This window comes from Necator americanus, chromosome IV, assembly GCF_031761385.1.
Source record: "Necator americanus strain Aroian chromosome IV, whole genome shotgun sequence".
NCBI lineage: Eukaryota > Metazoa > Nematoda > Chromadorea > Rhabditida > Ancylostomatidae > Necator > Necator americanus.
This window is the reverse complement of record NC_087374.1, coordinates 8922988-8945125: the sequence shown is the minus strand read 5'-3', so window position 1 is coordinate 8945125 and position 22138 is coordinate 8922988. Positions and strand designations below refer to the sequence as shown.

Below are 22138 nucleotides of genomic sequence, written 5' to 3'. Positions count from 1 at the left end.
GAGCAACCTTTTCTTCACGTGATTCGTTGGTGTTAATAGTACCAAAAGTTCTGAATTTCATTTTTTCCCTTTTTTTTTCTCTGTATGTGCTTAATCGTGGTGCTGGTACTATCAAAGAGTGGCCTTAAATCTATTAACGTGAACTTTATAAGTGCTGCCCATGTACGACTGTCCTCCCCACTTGGAGCACACCGTAGAATATGTCATTCAAACTCCGAAGTGGAGGTAGAAATTCGTATATTATCCTATGAGTCCGAGATCACAGCACGCAGAACACTAGAGGCCTTTTGGATAACCGCCAAAAGTCCCAAAATGAACAAGAAGGATGAGTGCATTGCTATCACAAACGAGTTATCACCATATCAAGACCTATGCGGGTTTTTATCTACGGAACGGGCCGTGAGGTCCTTATATAAAACCCTTGTGACTCGTAGTTGTGGTACGTGGTGGTCTGCTGCGTTAACAAGTCTAGCTAATGAGGTAATTACTAGCCAATGTGTTGCTGTTTGATTTTGCCTACCGTTTGGGTGCTTTCTGTAGGGTGATGAGGCGCTTGAGGGGATAAAACACTAATGGCTTTGGACTTTCCAGGCTCTGACGAAGGCGATAACGCCGAAACGTTAGCCGTTGTTTAATAAAAGCGATCAATACCAATCTTGGCTAGTGCTCAAGGAAACCAATTAAAAACTTGTAAGTGCTGTCTTTTCCACAGTTGGATAGACCTTGCGAGGATGATTCCATGTGTGGGCGGTGCATGTGTATCTATAGTCGGGTCAAAACGACATGAGGTGCAGTTGCGTAAGCGGTTGCGCTTGAGGTTCGCGGACGGTGAAAATAGCAGTTTGAATCGAGGTGCGCCCATGGGGAACTGCGGCAATGAACGGTGGTAGCAGGAGTCCTCACTCGATCCTAACCGCTACGCTCCACCGCACCGCTTCGAGCGTAACCGCTTACGCAATTGCACCGTGCTTCATGTCGTTTTGACCCGACCATATTTATATTTCATGAAAACCGACCAATTGAAAGGACGAGTTTTACTGTCTTTTCGTTTGTCCGCGACGCGTTCGGGATAAGCGACTCATTTTTATGATAGGCACGCTATACATATGTGCTGCAGGGTGTTTTAAAGCTCAACGACTGCGAGTACTTTCAAAAATATAACAGACTTCAAAAATTATGGCATGAAGTGAGTATTCGAGTATGTTCAATGTTGTTAATATTGATAGCGTAATTTGTGGAATGCAGCACCAATACTACTCTGTGAAATCACCTCCTTCCATGACATTTACAGCGTCCAAACTCGCATAGAAGCCGTATCGTTTTTTCTGGATAGCGATTGAATTTGTGAAGTGAAGAAACTCTGTGGTGGTACATCTTTGGCAGAGGTCACCTAGCAGCATGTCAGCAGCTTCATTTCCATAGAGTGAACTTCATCCTAATTAGAGACGGGGTTGTCCATATTGTCCTTCAACATGGCACGGTCAATGGATGAAATGATTCGAAGCTTAGTTTCGTTGACAAAAAGAGTCGAAGTCGGCTACTGCATCTAGTTAAAGGCATCACCCCACAAATCTGCGGTGGTGCGGGTTCTAGGTGGGTTATGCTTATACGGAGTCGTAGATTATGGAGAGAAGGGTGATTCCGTCTATTTCTTCTTAATTGGCGTAAAAACGGCCCGGAAGATACGACTTCGAGCGTTCCGGCGCGCTATTTTCTATTAGGCTTTAAACGAGACTTTCGAAACTTTACGAATTTCGAACAGCAATTTGGACAGTTTTGGTTTCATTTTGTTCCTGGCGTTTTCCTGTATATTTTACTTTCTTTTTTATTTATTTTTGATTTCTGTAATATTTTTTATTTCATAAAAATAAAATTTTTTATTTACTTATTTATTTATTTTTTACTTATTATTTTTATTTTTATTTTATTGAAGATGTGATTTCACGAAGTCAATGCTACAAATGGTTTCAACGCTTTGAAAATGGAAATGAGAGCTTAGAAGACGAAGAACACCGACGTCGTCCTCAAGTGGTAGACGACGAATTACTGAAGAAGGCGATCGAGTCTGATCCGACACAAACTGCAAGAAAACTTGCCCTAGAGTTCGGATGTTCGAATTCGACAATTGACGAGCACTTACATACAATCGGAAGACAAATCGGTGCGGCAAATGGGTTCCTCATAAGCTGAGTGATGAAAATAAAAGTAATAAAGCTGTCCGTAAATCGAAAAAAAAATCGAAGAGTTGGGCTGGAAAGTTTTGCCGCATTCGCCGTATAGTCCGGACTTGGCTCCTTCGGACTACCATTTATTTCGATCAATGCAACACGGATTGTCGGAGAAAAAGTTCAACAATATCGACGAAGTCCGATCTTGGGTCGCATCATACTTCGACTCACAACCAACCAAATTCTTTGAGGACGGCATCCAAAACCTGCATGATCGATGGCGAAGCGTTGTTAATAGTTGTGGAGAATATTGTTAGGAATAAAGACTCGTTATAAAAAATTTTTGTGATGTTTGAAAGTTTGAGTCGAAAGTCTCGTTTATATCCGAACAACCTAATACAACGAGTTCGATTGAAGCGCGCCAACCCTGTGCATGCGCCGCATCTTTCCGGGCGCTTTTTACTGCAATTAGGAAGAAATGGACGGAATCATCCTCCTCCCCATAATCTACGACCTCGTATATGAACTCTACACCTGAAATCTGCACCACCCCAGATTTGGGGGGTGATCCCTTCAAGGAGGTGAATCTTCAAGCGGCTTTAGTTCACTTGCTTTGCTTCATAACCGTTGTATGGTCCCGCCATTTCGCTGCATCTAACTCATTTAATTGGAAAAAAAACACGTCCAAGCTCAAATCTTTGTTTGAGTTGATTGCAGTTTAAGCTCTCTAAGAGCTTTTCTTAAGTTTTCTCATATTTATCATTGTGAAGTACTCAATAGGCTGAAATAATGGGAACTTGTTGCTGCTTCATGAAGCGAGGTATTGCTACACCGTTTGTCTTCTCGATTTGGAAATTTTGGAAAAAAATGGACCTTTCGAAGTTATCCAGACGATTTTAGCAGAAGTGTTCTTTTTATTGCGTCATAGGTGGCAACGGCAAATATAATGGATTTCTTCACAGCCTCTTCTATCATAGTAGAGTCAAAACATGAAGCTCGGTGCAGTTGTGAAAGCGGCTACTTTCGAAGCGGCGCTGTGGAGATAGTGATTGGAATCAAGGTGGGATGATCGCTAACTGCAGCGAGGAATGCGCCATGAGCTCATCACTCCCGTAGTCAGCTAGCGGAACAGAGCATTCCTACAAGCCCCAACTCCTGATCGCTCGCAGATCAAAGAACTAAAATGTTTTCGTACGTTGTTTTCATACGCAATCGCTCTTATTTAGAAGGATAAGAGATAAAATCTCTGGTGTATCAATGCGCCATCGCGTTTTACTGGAATTCTTAATCGCTGAGGTTTTGGAAGAAGTGTAGGCCTATACAATGACTTGCAGGGGCCAGCCGAAGACTAAAATAGTGTTTTTACCCTCCAAGATAAGTCTGGTGCCAATGTATCGGCACCGGAGGGATGAAAGGATTGGTTTGCACGAGGACGGTTTCGAACCCTTGACCGTGTGGCTACAACGGATCTCTAACCGACTGCGCCACACCAATTAATTAGTTCATTAAAATAAAAATAACCTGGAGGGATGAAAGTCTTGGTTAGCACTACGCACTAGTGTAGTCTCGAACCATCAACTGTGTGGCCAAAGCGGACCTCTTACCGACTGCGCCACATCCGCTCTATCGCGGTTATTTACTGTCTAAAAAATCTTGTCCGCAAATTCTCGTAAGCCTCTCAGCTGCTTTAAAAACCCGTTAGTATCAACATTTGGTGCAGAATTGTTGGCATATCAGAAATTTGACTCCACCATTTATATACTCACATATAAAAAGCTTCGAGATTATTCTACAAGGTTCTTGCAGTTGCTAGAGCATTCGACTTGCTTCCAGAAAATCTCTCTGATTTTTAAAATTTTTGGTGCCAGACTTCCTGAATAACCCGATACACGTAGTACACACCGAATGTGTTTCATTTCATCGAGTGCCAGCAACAATTCGGGACAAGCCACACAATTTTAAATTTTTTCGCGCAAGGCACTCTCCTTTTCCTGGGCGCCTCTTCCTGTACTTATATACCATCAAACCAGTCCCATGTCTTGTTCACCCTGTTGAAGATTTTCTATTCCTAGTTTTAGCGCAAAGTGAAGAAAACAATTTTTGGGAGTAGTCGTAGTAAAAGTTCTTGTTTGCACGTTGATATTCATTCCATTTTTCAATCATTTTTCCCTTTTTACCGTTCAGATTTCTTAGTTGAAGGTAAAGTCGAGTTGCTACAGCTGACTGTATCACCTTTTACTGGGTGCGAGACAAGAGGTACCCGTGAAAACCGGCTGACCGCTCCTGTCCTCCCTTCAACACCGCGCTCCGCGTAATTACTACCGCTCCCATCGCTCCGATCAACTTCGCGCCGCGACGAAAAGCGGTAGATAGTGCGAGTTTTGGAGAGGGAGTGAAGAACGAATTGCCGCAGCGAATTCTGATGTACGGATATAGTAAACTAAGCGCATATTATTGGGAATAAAAGAGAAGAGTAGATCCTTCTATCCAATGTAACTTTACATAAGTAAAAATTATCTCAAAAAGATGCTCTAGGGAAAAGAATAACATGCATATACTTCCACACATCTCATAATTTAACACATTTCATGCCCTATGTCTTCGATATAAACTAGCAGTGCATAAGTATTTGTTTGTCACGATGCCATTCAGCGAATTTGTGTTTAGCTTCAACTGCAGCAGCTATAATAACAGTAAATTTATGCGCTTATTACTTTGTATACATTCTTTAAACTCCTTTCTACATTTTACCTTTTCAAAATTTTACATAGATATAATGTTTATATACAGCACATGTCAAATATTTCAATACATGCTTGTACGTTTTATACAGTTTTATATAATGGAAATTTGAAATTGTATGGTTCTTCAAACTTCTTTCAACAGCGTTTTATCGCTTCATTTCTATCTATTCTCTGTATAAAATCGATATGACAGGTTAGGTATATTAGTGGCGAACAGAGACCTTTGTATCTTCGAGATATACCTTTAGGTACAGTGTATGTCTGTGAGGCATTATTCGCGCCTCGTTGATCGTTGGACGTCAATTTTACCCAGCTAGATGAGCAAAAAGAAATCCTTAGAAAGCGAAGAAAAAAAGTAAAGATGATAGCATAACACCGATCAGTGGGACATTTTTTGAAACATCTCTTGCATTCCCAGAGATGAATGAGTGTTTCCCACCTAACAAGTCGAGACAGGATAATTTCATTTTCACTCGCATTTCTAAATGGCATATCACTTATACAAATCTATTTCATTCTTTCCTTCTATTATATTAACATGCAAGCACACTTTATGTACACCTTCGAACAACATCTAATATCATGTTCTTTCCTTTCCATTCGATTTTAAAAGCGCATCATAAGAGCTGTAGGTGCGGCGACAAAAAATCGTCGTAAGAGCGGTAGACGTGGCGAAATGGGAGGGGAGGGAGGCGTGGGCGGGGCATCTTGAAGACGAGCACAAGAGGAGCAGTCAGGCTACTGTAGCGATTATGACGGTATCAGGAGACGCGCGGTGCAATTAACGACGCTCATTAGCCTCCTGGATACGCGGCGGCACATCATACGGGTACCTCTTGACCGTTCCCCCCTTTTACTGTCATCGTTCCATCAATTGTGCACGTTTTTTTAAAAATTTTTTCAATGCGAAATACGGTCTATCTTTTTGTGTGGTCTGAAAAATGGTTCGGAAAAGTAGTAAAAAAAAACTTTTCACGAGCTTTTAAAATTTTGTTCCAATCAAGGAGAATCAAGAAAAACGGCAGATTTACTATCTGGTAGAGGATTTCCATATACCAGGTGAAATGTCGCAGCTGACTGTATCTCCTTTTACTGTCATCGTTTCACTAATTGTACACGTTTCATACGTAGCTTGTATTTATTTGTTAATATTAAATTCACTTCTGGACTTTAGCGTTCACAATGAGTTGGAGACCTGGAGAATTATCCTTTCTATTTATGAACATTTCTGAGTTTTTTTAAAAAAGATTTCAAAATACAAAATACAGTCTATATCTTTTGTGGCCTGAAAAGTGGCTTGGAAAAGCAGTAAAAAAAACCTTTTACGATTTTTCAAATTTGGTTCCAATCAAGGAAAATTTAGAAAAACTATAGATTTGCTGACTGGTTGAGAATTCCCATTTACTAGGTGAACTCCCAACTTTCGGTCGGATAGGTCGATTTTTAGTTTGGAAATTTCGAAAGCAAATATTGGCCCGAAATTGGTTGCAATGTCTCGTAAATTAGTCTGAGAAGAAACGTGGGGAGAAGAAAAATAAAACCAAAATTTAAATGAAAATGTACTGTCATAGATGCAGGTGCAATAATTATGGCACGCAAAGCCTCCACAACGCAAGAGTCGTGCCATGTCCCACACCATCTGTGCTCCAAAATCACTATTGCGCCCGTTTTCATTCACATTCCTCAAAACTAGATTATCATTATGTCGTTTGACAGGTGCGAAGTAGACGCGTTTCCTCATTTTGACTCAAATTTCCGAGAATTTATGATGTAACCAATCCTTCATAGTAGTTGTGGTAAGGGTCAGGCAAACTGGAAGTAACCTTTGAAAAGGAGGACAGGACTGAAAATCTGCTTGGAAAACCTACTTGGACCCTATTTAAGAAACTAACAAAAAACTTATAGCAGTAATTAGCTGTGCTTAGCACACAAAATTGTTGATTAGTTGATGTTTTTTGTTGATTTTGAGTTGATGTTGTTTGTTGATTGTTGAATTGTTGATTAATAGTAAATTATTTTATTTTATTTTATTTTTCTGTGAGTGCTTGTAAAACGTTAGTGTAATTGTGACGGCGAACAGAAACAACAACAGACTTATTCTTTTAAAACGTAATGCATTTTAAGTTGACAAGAAATAATAAAGAAGTATACACTCAAGTTCGAGTTTTTCACAGACTTTTCCAAATTTTTGTAGCAAGAACTGAGTGTCAGCTGTTCTATTTCTGCACTTCCTTTGAAAATAGAATCAGTACGCGTTCTCATATTTCCTAACCTCGTCCTTTATTGCTGAAGCGACAGCTATGAAGAAATTTAAGCGTTGAAGTGCATTCTGGAATTTTCCAGACACATGTACTTTATAATTTGTCTGCATTATTCTCACTTACATTTTCTTCGAAATTACAACTAGACGATTCCCTCTTCACAAATTCTTTTTTTAACATTTTTTTAACATACTTTTTGCTACTTTTTTCACTACATGATGCTATCCTTCTTATTCTGTTGCAGTAATTGTCAGCGGGTGCAGTAAGCCACTACTGGTTGAGGTGGGAAGATGTCCGGGCCGTTGAGTCTCACAGAAAAAAGGAGAACATAGAATCACTTTGAAATCATAAAAAAAATTCAACGCGAAATGATCGAAAACTCTGTGAAGTAATCATTTTAAATGAGTGTTGCTGAAAAAATGGCATAAAATTCAGCCAAAAGTCCAATTTTCATGTTTTCAAAGGTTCTGAAAAGACCATTCTAGAGGAGAGAAGAAGAAAATCCATCCAGAGAAATGATGGTGTCCTAAATCGAAATACGTTGCAATATGTGTTCTATGATATGAACTTCCTGTATTCTTTGAATTTAAACTTTGTTGCGCAGTTCCAAACGAGTGTAAAGCAGAGAAAAATGAAGGAAAAGGGAATGAAAAAAGAGTTGCCGAGGTTTGTGCTTGAAATTACCTAGTTAATTGATTAGTTACCTTTCCATATACAATGAAAATTACAAAAAAAAGTCTAAAAGTAGTTATGCTTCGTCGCAGTTTTAGTGGCTGTTATTTAAGATATCTTTCCTTACAATAAAGGTTCAAAATAAAGAAGAACCATAATTCCACATGACAACCAAAGTCGCACAAGTTAGGGAAAATAATGAGTAAAGAGTTTTACGTGGTTGTATTCAAGAATTCTTTGATGTATTTGTGATATGATGATAATATTGAAAGTTTTGCCCTTAAAACTTTCAACTATGACCTGAGGCTACGCAAGGTTGCAATAATTGTTTTTTAGGCGGATTTTTGGTGATATTTCGCTTTGTTCTCAACGAGATGTAAGTAGATGTTTGATGAATTTCAAACTGAGGATCTCTCAATGATATAAATAATACTCAAAAAATTTCACTTTAAGAAAACTTACGAGGAGGCGACGGTGGAGCACCGTCACTCACGCACTTCCCTTCCACCGCTAGGAACCCGCAAAAATAAAAAAAATCCGCGTTAAAAAAATGATGGCGATTAACTCCTGCGAACGTTTGTAGAAGTTGAGATAGAAACCGGTTTCTTACGTCTTTTTTGTCTTTTTCGTCGTTTCTCGTCTTCGTCGATTTTTTTCTTACGTCCACGAAATTTCGAAATTTCCCCACTAGAACAAGGAGAGCATATTCTCTTCGTAAAGCACACCCCCTGGAAAATTTTTGAAGAAACCAATAAAAGTTCAAGAAGAGAGAGGGAAAGAATTAGACTCTATATTCAAAAATTGAAAACTGCCAACAGAAAAAAGCGTTTTACGGAGTTTCAGCGTCAAAAACCACCGATATGAAGCAGTATGTTCCTTGTTCCTGTATAAAAATGTGCACAGGTACGTGAATAGAATCCATGAATGCGGCAGGATCGAAATTATCGGCTTCTCAGTGTTCTAATTTGTAGTCGACTAGGATTATTTATAGATGCAAGCAGGGTAATCTATTAACTGCACCTTAGCACCTTAGTTTCGATTTTAAATCAAGTTCAATAACATTTTCTTGTATAATTACGATGTGTTTCGAGCGTTACGTTATCGGCCCGTATTCGAGCGTTCATTATCAAGAAATTGTTCCTTTCTCTTCGAACTGTCACTTAGATATGTAAACATTGCGTAATCATATCTGAAAATGCACACAATGAGACGATAGCCGGGCACGTTATAGATTGTCGTCCTTCGGGCTTCGCCTCGTTCCCAAAGATAACAACATTTGATTAATCGCTCGTTTACAAATTTCTCCTCCAAGTATACGCGAAGACGTCAATTTCGTGAAGTGACGGTTTTAGTTTCTTTCTCGTACTCTCCGGTGAACCTCGGTGCTCTCGACGAGAGTCTAACGGAGTTATGTTCGTATTGTTGTGTGATGTCGGCACAGCGATCAAAGCACTCATTAAATCGTATACTGCTGCGCTTCAACATGCTTGACTACTATACTTTCTCTTTCGTTTCTTTTCCAGAATTTCCTATCCGATATAAGTAAACTAGGACTGATTAAACCATGCTAGAGTTCTGATAAAAATGGTTCTAAGCAATTTTAGTTAGCGCTATCATCGAGTACTTTGGAATTAAGCATCTATTGATTAAAATTTATGAGATAGGATACTTTTTTAAGATTTTAGAAGACTAACGACTATAAATGAATATAAGTACAATGTGTGAAGTCCTTCGTGGCCCTATGGACACGTACAAAAACAAACCTCTCAATACTAATGAGGTAAAGGCATCTGGTTTGAGTTATTGGTAAAATTATTAGCCTTCCATGCATTTCTAAAAAAAATTGAAAAAAACTAGAAAACGTTAAATTTCCCACCATCAGCTACATCTTTTCGTTTCTTCCCCGCAGAAAAATAACAATAAATGATAGGAAAATTAACAAGAACAACATTCACTTACTTTTTTGCTGAACATTGCAACTGGCCAGGGGAATAGTGGAAAAGTTGCAGATATAAAGGATAAAGGATAAAGTTTCTGGCGTTAATCAATCTGCTTGGGATGCGCTCCCACTTTCACTTCAATTCATAATCGCTTGAGGTTTACAAACGTGTATCTGGCCTATACCATGACTTGCAGGGGCTCTTGTGGGGATGCCAAGTCAGTGTTTTTATCCTCCCGGACAAGTCTGGTACCAATTTATCGACCTCGGAGGGATGAATGGCTTGGTGAGCACTAGGGCGGATTCGAACCTCCGATCGATCGTGCAGGAAGCGGAACTTCTAACCGCTACACTACACCCACCCAACAGCGTATATTAATAGTAATAACAACTGATAATACCCCCGCGCCTGAAAAAAAAATCACATATTAGCATTTTTCTCTCTAATGATAGCTTTGGAGGAGAGCACTCCTGACCTTCTTTCGCATCGATTCCTTTTAAATTTATGCTTTCTACGAATCTCTTTGTTTTTGTAGAGCCTTAAAACGCTTTGAACTCATTTTTTCTACTTTTCCGCTATGACGACAACCACTTCTTATAATATCCTTGTCTTCATCAAAGCTAATTTTCTCCATCTTCTCGTCACAGTTTCTGGTTGTGTACAGCACCCTTTTTTGTGTTCTCGTCAAATTTCTCCCCCGCTTGAAGTATGACATTGACGTTAGTTATCATTAGCCAAGTGTTCGATAACTAATGATTGACTACTGTGGAGCAGAGGTTTCGAGGGCGGAAGTATTATAACACTTTTCTCCTGTTATAAATGTGATATTAAATCATACAGAAGCACTAAATTTAAAAAAAAAAACTAACTAAAATTCGCTATTAGTATAAAGGTCTAAATTCAGAAAAGAAAAAGCTGTAGGCAGATACAAGCGCTGAGTTAGGGCACGATCCTTCCAAACCGGACCCACTCCTCACCACTGTTTCTCATTCTCCCTAACATAGTCGGTCAATCGCTGTAGCAAATAAAAGTCAACTATATTGACGTTAAATCCATTAGAAAATGAATAAAAACTAATCAGTTAATCAAAATAAAATGACAACAACATAACGAATAATAACTAAAATAAATAAGAAGTAAGAAAATAAATTTACAGCAACGCGTGATTTGGGGGTGATTTTAGCGATGTACTCCCTGACTCAGGATGAGTGCGGGACTGATGGCAGCTTCGGTAGATTGAAGTAAACACTTATAAATTGTAAGCCAAAAAAAAAACCAGAGATGCAACCAAAGGTGCGTTTTGAAGAAGAAGGTTTGCGTTATAAAATGTTAAAATTATCGTTCTTACTCTGGTTTTTTTTTTCAAAGTCAGTTGAGAATAAGTTTGGAATTTTAGCAAATTTCCCGGATTTTTTTCAACTACTTTTTGATAAATCAAATTACTAGAATATTTTGAAACCAAACAAACGTGAAAAAGTAAAGCAGGATCACATGAATAAAAATAGTCTCTCATAGCATATTTCAAAACGAGTATGTTTTCAAAAGGTATGAACCGACTTAATGAATTTTTTCGAGGTCACACACGTCTTATCAGAATCGGAAATACGAGTTTCCGCACTGTTTCTCGACAGCGGTTGTGCGATCAAAAAGTCCGCTCTGATTTTTTTTGACGGGCCATCGAGAAAAAACTTAAACTGCACATTTTTATTCCTAGTTCTCTCGAAAACTAATTGTGAGAAATCAGAAAATAGATGGAAACATTTACTATTCTTCTCAGCGATGTTCCAAGAAAAAAGAGAAAAAAAGAAAGAAAAGGTCGAATTATTAAATGTTACATGTAGAAATGTGGATAAAATGTGTGTGTAACCTGCAAAATTGTAATTGTGTGAAATCGTGTGAAATTGTGTGAATTTTCCTGTCGTTATTCAGCGTCTCATGCCAGTTACCCTGCGCTAATTTTACCTCTTCTTCCAGGTTTAGATGTCTTTTTTTTCGCACGGTTGCAACGATGAAAATCCCTTTTTTAATGTTGTATAAAAAAGCATCGTTGTTGGATGAGAAATATGCTCATTTAACTCTTCTACGCTGAATTCAACTACCTCACTTCTGTCAGGTATTAATAACTGGAGCCCTGCACCGCGCAGTGCCAAATGAACAACGAATGCTTCTCCTTTTGCTTCCGCTCATTATGCTGCGTTTTTTTACCGTGCACAAATTCTTATATGACTTAAGAAAAGCCTATTTAACAGCGACTCCGCTCTTTTCTACTCCCATTTTCTGATCTCATCTCTTCCCCCCCCCCTTTCCTCACTTTACGACCTCTGTTGGGAGAAACTCGACGTATCCTTGACCCTGTCTGTAGGATGGATGATGCTTTTCGGAATGGAACTTTCATTTGCTTGGTACGCGGTGTATGGTATGCAGCTGAGAGAGTTGGTTAGAGATCCGCTGTGGCCGCACGGTCGATTGCTGGAAACCACCATAATGCCAACCGAGCGTTTCAGGTCCTCCCTCCAGATCCCTGAATTGGTACCAGACCTGCCCGGAAGGGTGGAAACACTGAGTTGATCATCAGATGGTCCTTACAAGTCGTTGTAGAGGTCCACACACGTTCAAAAACCCCAACGATTAAGAAGCACAGTTAAAGGCATCTCCCCACGAATCTGAGGTGGTACGGATTTTAGGTGGAGTATTCGTGTACGGAATAGTAGATTATGAAGAGTGGGGTGATCCTGTCCATTTCTTCCTAATTGCCGTAAAAAAACAGGCACGGAAGATGCGGCGCGTGCACAAGGCTGGCGCGCTCCAATCGAACTCGTTGTAGAAAATAGCGCGCTGGATCGCTCGAAGCCGTATCGTCCTAGGCGTTTTTTACGGCAGTTATGAAAAAAATTGACGGGATCACCTTTCTCTCTATAATCTACTATGCCGTATACGAATACTCCACCTGATATCCGTACCACCTCAGATTCGTGGCGTGATGCCTTTAAATGCGTTGGCGCTTCCCAAGCGAGTTGATACGCTAGACTTTTATGGCGAGACACCGGTAATACGGTATTTTTGTCGTTACAAGCTCGTGTTTATACACAGTGCAGGCTCATACGCAAGAAAATACTACGGATTTATCATGTGATTCTTTGTGGATGGACATGTGAAAGATGGATGCTCCTCAAAAGTAGAAACACTCGAAAAGAAATTGGGAATCGAAAAGAATCGTTGAATCCATGAAAAGGTTCTTCAAGTTCCCATCGAAAACCCCAAAAGTGTGCCTTCAAAGACTCAACGGTTTCATGGATGGAGTAAGCTAATAACAGGAAAATTCAGAGCTACTCGAATTTTCTTTACATTGCCGAGGTGAAGATTACAAACCGTGATCAAATATCCACTAAAGAGTCTACGAACTGCACGCTTGCAGTGCGTTGTAGTACTTTCCTAGTTTTTCGAGGAAAAAAACCTCAAAGAGCAACTCTGTACTTTACGCATGTCACGACTCAACCGCTTGTCAGAGGTGTAATTCAGATATCGATGTAACTACTGTCGAACAACTACATGGCAGCATGTTCTTTCTTTTTGATTTTACCGAGCAAGAGATATTTTTAGACGTAATAGTTCTCATTTAATGTGTGTACTTTTTGTATTTATTTATTTATTTGTCATATACAAAAATACGATATGTATATTCCATGACTCATAAATGCAGTAAACCATTGTTAGGTGTTTTAACTGGTGGAAATAAGCTGCTTCGAGGGCACCGCTTTAAACTTTCTTGTTATCGGATGCTTCGCACTGCATTGGTGTGTTGCTATTTCAGCGAAGTAATTCTATTCCCAAACGACAAAAATTGTCGGAACAAGCATCCGCAAACGTCTCTTTGTCCTTCAAAACGCCGCATTTCTCGGACTATTCGGTTAGAAATCTGTCCTCTGTTAGAAGGTATGTGTGGAATTTTTAGTTTCATGGAATTTCTAGTCGTACGCGAAACCCGTACGGTTATCTTTATGTGCTACGTTATCTTGGAAAAAAGTTGGTTCCATTTTTAGCCATTTATGAAGCGTTTATCGACGTCCACTGTGAACAAACTAATGGAAATTTTTTTCAAAAAATTGGTTATCAAAGCTGATTTCCAACGTTCTCTTGAATTGTTCCATTTTAGAGAATTTCCGGATTGATTTTATTTCCGTAGTAAATATGATCATAAAGATACTGTCACCAATGATTTAGTGGATTATGAGTTACAAATCGATACAAATCGATTGCTGGTAACTAATTACAAGCAGCACCTTCATCCTTCTTCTATCCTTTATATCTTCATTAATCACTTCCTCCATTATCATTTATCTGTTCATTCTAATTATCGCGATTTTACAGCAGGAGGGAAAGGAAATAGCATAGAAATTATTTTCTTCCATTAATCTTTGGGCACTTTAATGAAAGATTTTACATGCTGCATTCAATACCAGGATGAATTCCTGTAACGGAAGGACATCAATGCCTCTAGTTTCATATTATTCCTTGCTCGACGACGAAACCGGAGAGTAGAAATGAGCCTCCAACCCTAAATCTGAGTGTTTTGACATAGACAAATATGTTTCCATTTTCTTCTTTGGTGCACCATTTGTGTATGTGAATAAATAAATGAATAAATAGATAAATGAATAAATTTGACAGTAATACATGTAATGCTTGAGAATGTTACGCACATTTTTTTTTGCACGAAATCAGGACCCTAGAAAGTTTAAGAAAGTTTAAGATAGATTGAGATAGATTTAAGTTTAAGATAGTAGATACACATGAGCTTACGCTTTTTTTTTGCACGAAAATTGAAAGTGGCAAAGTTTCTCATTAAGAAATTAAACCGAACTACTTTTTTTGAAACCTAAACTCTTTACTTTTTTGGCTAAATGTTATTACCTAAATCTTTACTCTTTACTTTTTTACCTAAATGTTATTGGTCACTTAAAACAATGATAAAAGTACTTTAGGGAACCAAAAAAATATGGAAAAGCAGGCAAATAACTGTAGCTGCTTTAAATATTCTATATTTCTAAAATCGCAAGCATTTCATATTCATACAAACACTCATAAATCACAAATAAATGAATATTTGAAGGAACATGAAGAGTTAATGTCTGATACAGCCTTTACAGTAGTGTATCGTCGCTAAGTTCGCTTCTTTCAATTCTCGGGGACAGCAGCACAGAGTTAATGCCATACGTGTTCAGCTAGGCTGACGCGACGCGTCCGTTGCAACTATCTAACGCAAGGAGAGCTTTACCGAGCTGATCGTCTGGAACCGGTGCTTTCATTCTCTCTCTCTCTCTCTCTCCCCGCTGGCTTTTTGTTTGTATGCATGGAGAAGAATTAGGAATGAAATTAATTTTATTTTTTATTTTATTTCTTTTTTTAAGAGCAAGCATCTGTACGTTGAAAAAAAATGATCATGAAAAAAAGATGGTGGGAATATAACAAACAAGCAACCTAGTCGAAAGGCTTAGCACCAAAATTCTTGTTTTGTTCCTTGCTGTAAATTAATTTTGTTTTCTTCCGTTGTTCCTGTCGAAATGGAATAGATCCAGACCTGAGAATGGAATATAAGAGAAGGCACATGTTGTGTTAAAATAAAAATAAATGAGTTAATAAGGTTTTAAAACTTTTATTCAAGTAATTCATATAAAACACTTGAAATCTTTAAAATGAAAGTGAAGTCACAAGCACATGTTGTCGTCATTACTGCGCAGTTGCCGTAATAAATCATGAAAACGAACATCGGCGTTTTGATCTCCGTCTGATATATTATCCCAGTGATTTTTTTTATTATTATTATAGAATTTTCAGAGGAGATGTAGGAGACATCCAAACAATAACATTCGGAGGCAGTTCCCATAGTTTTTAAGTTCATTCCAAGCGGATAGTTGGTTGTCATGCCCCTCCTCAAAGAGTATCATATGTCCTCAGGCGATAGCATATGTTGCTTTTTGTCATGTGTGCTGCTGTATACATACATCGTAGCCTACATTTTACATACTTCTCGTGCGTCTCGTTTTTTTTTTGGTAATTTTTTTTCTGGTTGTCCGTAATACTCATTCTTCACCGGGGAAACAACACGAAACATTCACGAAGCATGGGAAATTCATAGAAACATTGTAAGAGAAATAAAAGTGTAACACATGGGAATGAATTCAATTTCGCTCCTACTACTTCTGAATGCAAAGTGAGAGGAATATAAAGGGATTATTTTCGGCAATTGAGAGAAAAATATGGGTCCCACGAATAAGAAAGAATAGCGAATTACGTCGAAAAGTACGAGGGAGCAAACCTCCCACATATTTTTTGGTGGCCGAAGAGGATATTGATCAACCACATAAGAGTTATAAATAACAAAGTAAAAATAGCAAGAGCTTTTCAATCGTTCATCCTATGCTCTCTCTCTCTTTTTTTCTCTCTCTTTCTGTCACTTTCTCTATTCCTGTGATTTCTTTTTGAGAATCGTGACTGTACAACAGCATAGTGATCTTGATATCTTTTCATTGCGCTCCCTTCAGTTGTAGTCATCTACTTTTATAAGAATATACATCTTAAAATATATAAAACACAAATACAGCATACTAATCCTTAACTCTTTTTTTAAAATATAGTTTGAAAGTTGTTAGTGGGTTTAGTTTGAAATATTAGAATTGTCGGGCTATGGTTGCTTACTTTCTTACTTGTACTTCGCCAAACGTATTTAGGAAGTTAAATTCATCACTCTCATTTGATATTCATTATAAGTCTCCTTAATTGAGAGCCTTTCCTCCTGTTAAGCCCCGGATCCCATAGGGATGACGCTGACAGTCTCCTTCATGAGACTGCAGAACTCACTGAGCATGGCTGCATGGTTCGAGATCACCTTAGATCACATGTCTACCTTTTGACCTTAATTCATTGCATGATAAAAAGAAAAATTTTCTAGAATTGAAAAAGAAAAAGAAAAAAGTTTGCTTTGCATATTCTTTCTCATGCAAAATTGCGCTTAAAAGTAGCATTTTCAGGAACTCTTAGTGAAATTATGTAGGTTGGTGCAAAAGTTTTCGGCTACGACTGATTCGGAAATATTTTAAAAACGAGCCAGTTTTTAAAATCGTCATCCCAAAAGGATCCTGGCTTCCTAAAATCCCAAAGCTTCTTAAAATCTCAGCGTCATCCCAAAGGGATCCTGGCTTTTTAAAATTTTTTTACGAACTAGTCGTGGCAGCCCTGAGATCAGAGTTATGCACCATCTCTGTCTATCAACCGATGCCATCGTTCTGGCAGCTCCTTTCTCCAAGAACGGAGGATGGAACTTGAGAAAGTTGAGTACGTTCAGCATGTGGCGGAAAACTTATGCGTCAAACTGGTATTTTGTTTCCATTATTAGGTAGGATCCGGGACGTGGCTGGCATAAGAGGAGGCGAGATTAGGAGTAGTCTTTGCAAGTTCTGGAGTCAGAATCAACCAGGAACAGCTGCTTACCATAGTTTATCAGACGAGGAAACGCTTTGACACTTTTCAAGTGACGAAGTAAGAGTGGTTTTATTAAAGTGGGTGTAAACTGATGCCTCGTAGGATAAATTCAAGCCTTTCTCCGATCCTATGCGTTATGATCGTCCTTTGTAAGTGTCACTGAGGCATTGTCACTCAGGCCTTTAGTTGCGCTTTCACATTTATTCTTGTTTACTTGCTCTCCGCCTTTTCAGTGCTGTTCTTAAGAACTCCGTACCCTACTTGCCTTACTTATTCCATACATAAGGCTACTGGAAAGAACCCAGAATTAAATTTCCAAAAACGCTGTTTCTAAGGATCAAAGCAGGATGAGGGAATGAAGATTCCTCGATCACATTTTCATCTTTGTACTGTTACCACGGTCCCTGTAATTTCGGTACTTTGTAATATTTGTTTGATGCGTTATAAACTCACACTACACCATTAATTCTTGCATTGTTACTTCAAACGGGGAGTTTTGGGGAAAAATCTAATATCATCATCAGAATAATTTGTTGGCGGTAATTCTTGATGAGTGTCTGGTACTTCTTGCTTGAGACATACATCAAAACATCCTGGAAACCGTATCTTTTTGGATATAAGTGTACTTAGACACTAAATCGCTTTAAAAAATCGGGTCACATGAGCCTATGGCGAAACTTTATGATGACTTGCTAAAGCATAGAAATGGTCGGGGATCAAACAGCTGTTGTGATTAATTTGCTTTTTTTACTGTGACAACATCTGGACGCCCCGGAAACAAAAGCAGCGGCTTAGTTTTTGAAAGCCGCTGCTCAAAATTATGAATCCCCTTCGTTTCCTTATCCTCATTTCTTTTCATTTCACAAAGTGCTAATACCTTCGCTTTTGCGTCTATAACTTTCACAGTGGTTGCGATTTAGAAAGATAGAAAATTATGTACCTTTAAAATATTAAAGATGGTTTATATTTGTTGAATATGTTCCGTTAAGGGCGGGTGTTGTGTAGCGGTTCGAGGTTCCGCTTCTTGCATGATCAATCCGAGATTCGAATCCGCACTAGTGCTCACCAAGCCTTTCATCCCTCGGGGGTAGGGAAATTGGTACCAGACTTGTCTGGGAGGTTAAAAACACTGACTTGATACATCGGCTGGCCCCGCAAGTCATTGTATAGGCCAGTTACACGCTCGTTAACCTCAAAAACGATTCAGAATTGAAGTGAACGTGGTGGCCCATCCCAAGCGGATTGATCAAGGCCAGATACTTTATCCTTTTATGTTCTGTTAAGTCAGTTCAACATTTTGGGTGCACAATGGAAAACACTTAAAGCGCCTGAATCAAGCTTGATTTAATTTTTAGAAGATTTTTAAGAAGCAATTTTAAGATAATAAAACTTTAACATTCTCTTTAAATACAATGATTGGTTTCAGTAAAATAGAAATTGTTTTGCAGTTGCGGACCCGACCAGTAGCTCGTTACTTCGTTATTTGCTTTAAAAGAATTATTGGAAGCGTTATTCTCCGGAACAATCCGGCAGCGACAGGAAATCCTTGGTTGGTGCGAATCTCCATGTTTTTGAAATTTAAGGGTTTGTAGGAAGAAACAGGTCATCGATCATTCAATCGAACTATCCTCCTATATAAATAATTTACTCAACTAGGTTATGGGAGAATGAAAGACATCAGAGCACTCAGAAATCAATCGTACCTCTGTTTAAAAGCAAATTGTGGTTTGTTTTCGAAGTTGTAGCCTATTTTAATTCGTAGCACATAATTCTTAATGTATTAATTGCGGTGGAGAGTATAAATTGCTGAAAATCCTGCGACAAATGCTTTTTTATGCTTATTTTTTATTTGTCAGGATTGAGAGTAAAAATAGCGTTGCCTACTTTTGCCTTACCATTATTAGAGTGTAAGGTATCGCACATGAAGATAGATCCACCGGATCTTGGGCTCATCCGGACGAGCGCGACATGCGTTCGATTTGGGTTAAAGGCAGCATAACACGAATCTGAGGTGGTGCGGATTTCAGGTGGAGTATTCTTATAAGGGACAGTAGATTATGGAGAAGAGGGTGATTCCGTCCATTTCTTCCTAACTGCCGTAAAAACGGCCTGGAAGATGCGGGGCGTGCACAAGGCTGGCGCGCTCCAATCGAACTTCTTGTAGAAAATAGTGCGGCAGAACGCCTGAAGCCGCATCTTCCGGGCCGTTTTTTACGGCAATTAGGAAGAAATGGACGGACTCACTTTCCTCTCCATAGTCTCCCATCCTATGCGAATGAATGCGAATGCTCCACCTAAAATCCGTACCACCTCAGATTCGTGGAGTGATAATTTAAAAAAAAAGATCTGGAATTGTAGCGGAAGTATGGTGCTAGCCTGTGATAGAAAACAAGTGCCGACGTCTTTGTGTCAAGTAGGATGTCTGTAGTGAACTTTTCGAGCAAAGCCGAAAAAAAAGTGATTTCTAAACAAAAAACAACTGGGGAGTACAGCTTTTCCCTTTTAATAGATTTACGGTAATTCCCTTGTTCTGGAACAGGAAGGATTTTCTTCTTCACATCAGTAAGCCACAACATGGATCTTGGTTCTATCCTACATCACTGTTCTGCTCTTTTCAGCGGCTGCGAAATTATTTTTGGAACTATTAAAAAATTGGCTGATTGCCGTGTCATATTAGGAATCTAAACGCAAGACCCCATCAAGACGTTATTACTGTGATGTCCGTTGATAGAACTTTTAAAAGATACAAATCAAATCTAAATTTAGGAAAAAAGCAGCACTCCTCAGTTGTTTGCGGTTCAAAAATCACTTCCTTTCGACTCGAAAAATCCATACCGCTCTCTTCATTTACGTCATTCGACTTGCATAAGATAGAATGACATGAGGGAGAAACGTTTTTTCTCAGAAGGCTTCTCAACTCTCATAAGTGTCATTCAATTCTGCTCTTATATTGTTTTGTCAAGCAAAGTGTGAATTCGTCTCCTAAGTCGACTTATCTCTTGTAACCTCTGGTATGTACCTAATGTTAAAGGCATCATCCTCACGAATCTGGGGTGGTACGGATTTCCGGTGGAGTATTCGGATACGGGATCGTAGATTATTGAGAGAAGGGTGATTCCGTCCATTTCCTCTCAACTGCCGTAGAAAACGGCCCAGAAGATGCGACGCGCGCACAAGGTTGGCGCGCTCCAATCGAACTCATTGTAGAAAATGGTGCGCCGGAACGCTCGAAGCCGTATCTTCCGGGCCGTTTTCTGCGGCAATTAGGAAGAAATGAACGGAATCACCCTCCTCTCAATAATTTTCGATCCCGTATATGAATACTCCACCTGCAATCGGTACCACCTGAGATTCGTAGGTTGATGCCTTTAAGTAGGTTCAACCCACTAAAACCACTCCCCTCCCCCCATGGGACCTGGGTTCGACAAATTTTAGTGGGTTGAACCTACTTAAAGGGCTGTGTGAAACAACATGTATGAAGGCTGTAAAATGCAGTTGAAAGAAATTGTAGTTTTAATTATGTAACTTATTCGGCTTTTTAAGAGGATGGATAGTGTTTTAAGTACATTTTACGTAGTAATGCGTAGTAATGCGTAGTAATGTATTGCTTCTGGGCCCAAGCTTTAGATTATAATGAGGGATATTCAAGTTAAAGAATAAAGTATTATAAGATATAGATATTCAAGTTAACATATTTAAAATTCCATTTCATAGTTAAAAATTAATAAAATCGAGTTTTTTCTTGGATAGGTTCATGTACTGCCTATGAAGCAGCTCACATGCTTTTTTTTCGCCTTCTGCTGTTGTGTTTGTTTCTTCTCAAAGAACTTCTATCATGAGATCACATTGTTCCGATGCCGATATGGGGCCGACTTCCATGATCACGAAGAACTCTTTTCATAGAAAAAGAGGATACGTTAAACTCGTTATAACAGCTGAAGTTCACTGAGAAATGTGCAGTGATCAAGGGTCCCATATTCCATGTCATCCTGTTTTTCTAGCTATAATAGAATCCAAAGTGATATGCCTGTGCACACGGTCATGCTAAAGTGTGGAAATTTTCGAATAGTTCTAGAAATTAATTTATTTGTACTGCTATTCTCGTTTCTCTTTTGAATTTTCTTCCCACTCCTTGATTGTGAAAAAATCTACTTCATTGTCTTCAGTCACACCATGGGTGAGAAAAATCGATAAAGTGTTTTTTTAAATACTTAATCGATTTTTCTCACTATTGACACTCATCCTAAGTTTTTACCGTAGTAACAACTGTGAATCGTTACTTTTGAAATAACTTGTTGCTGTTTCCAATAAGTGCTTAATACAGCTGTTTAACAATTGTACAATTGGTTATAATGAAACGTAATTAGCAATATTATATAATTATGATCAATTTATTATATTATAATTAGCTGTACTTCCTCTCACCTACTATATGTTTGACCTGTTTAGACTATTTCAGTCATTGCATACGGAGAATTAGAAACCGTGGCGTTTTTTCTTCATTTTCTTATTTTTTAAAATATGTAATTAATATGTAATGAATATTATCTAATTAAGTATTCATAATAAGAATAAATAAATTAATATATATATATAATCTTCAATATTTCATAATATATTTAAATGCTGTGTGCCTTAACGGCTGGACTCCTTTTTGTCATATATTTAAAAAAATAAATCAAATTAAAAAACAATGAATCAGGATGATTGCAAAAATATTAATGAATCGTTTTGTAGATCGAAAAGATCGAAGTGTACGAATTAGATTGTGGCTAGGACTTCGCATATGCATTTGCAACTGCTTTTTAGTACTTTGTTGATATGTGCATTGTTTTTCTCACGTCGTTGTTTTTCAGGAAAGGCTGTTGAGATAT

General features: G+C 38.5%; 1 protein-coding gene across 1 annotated transcript; it reads left to right on the top strand.

Moving 5' to 3' along the window:
- Positions 1-312: 312 nt before the first annotated feature.
- RB195_000710 (uncharacterized protein) lies at positions 313-22133 on the top strand (the record flags this gene model as incomplete). Its single annotated transcript, XM_064197192.1, has 7 exons — positions 313-480; positions 592-619; positions 673-690; positions 1934-2161; positions 7778-7839; positions 13597-13718; positions 22121-22133. 7 exons carry the CDS (start codon positions 313-315, stop codon positions 22131-22133), a joined length of 639 nt encoding a protein of 212 aa, XP_064053073.1.
- Between the last annotated feature and the right edge of the window lie 5 nt (positions 22134-22138).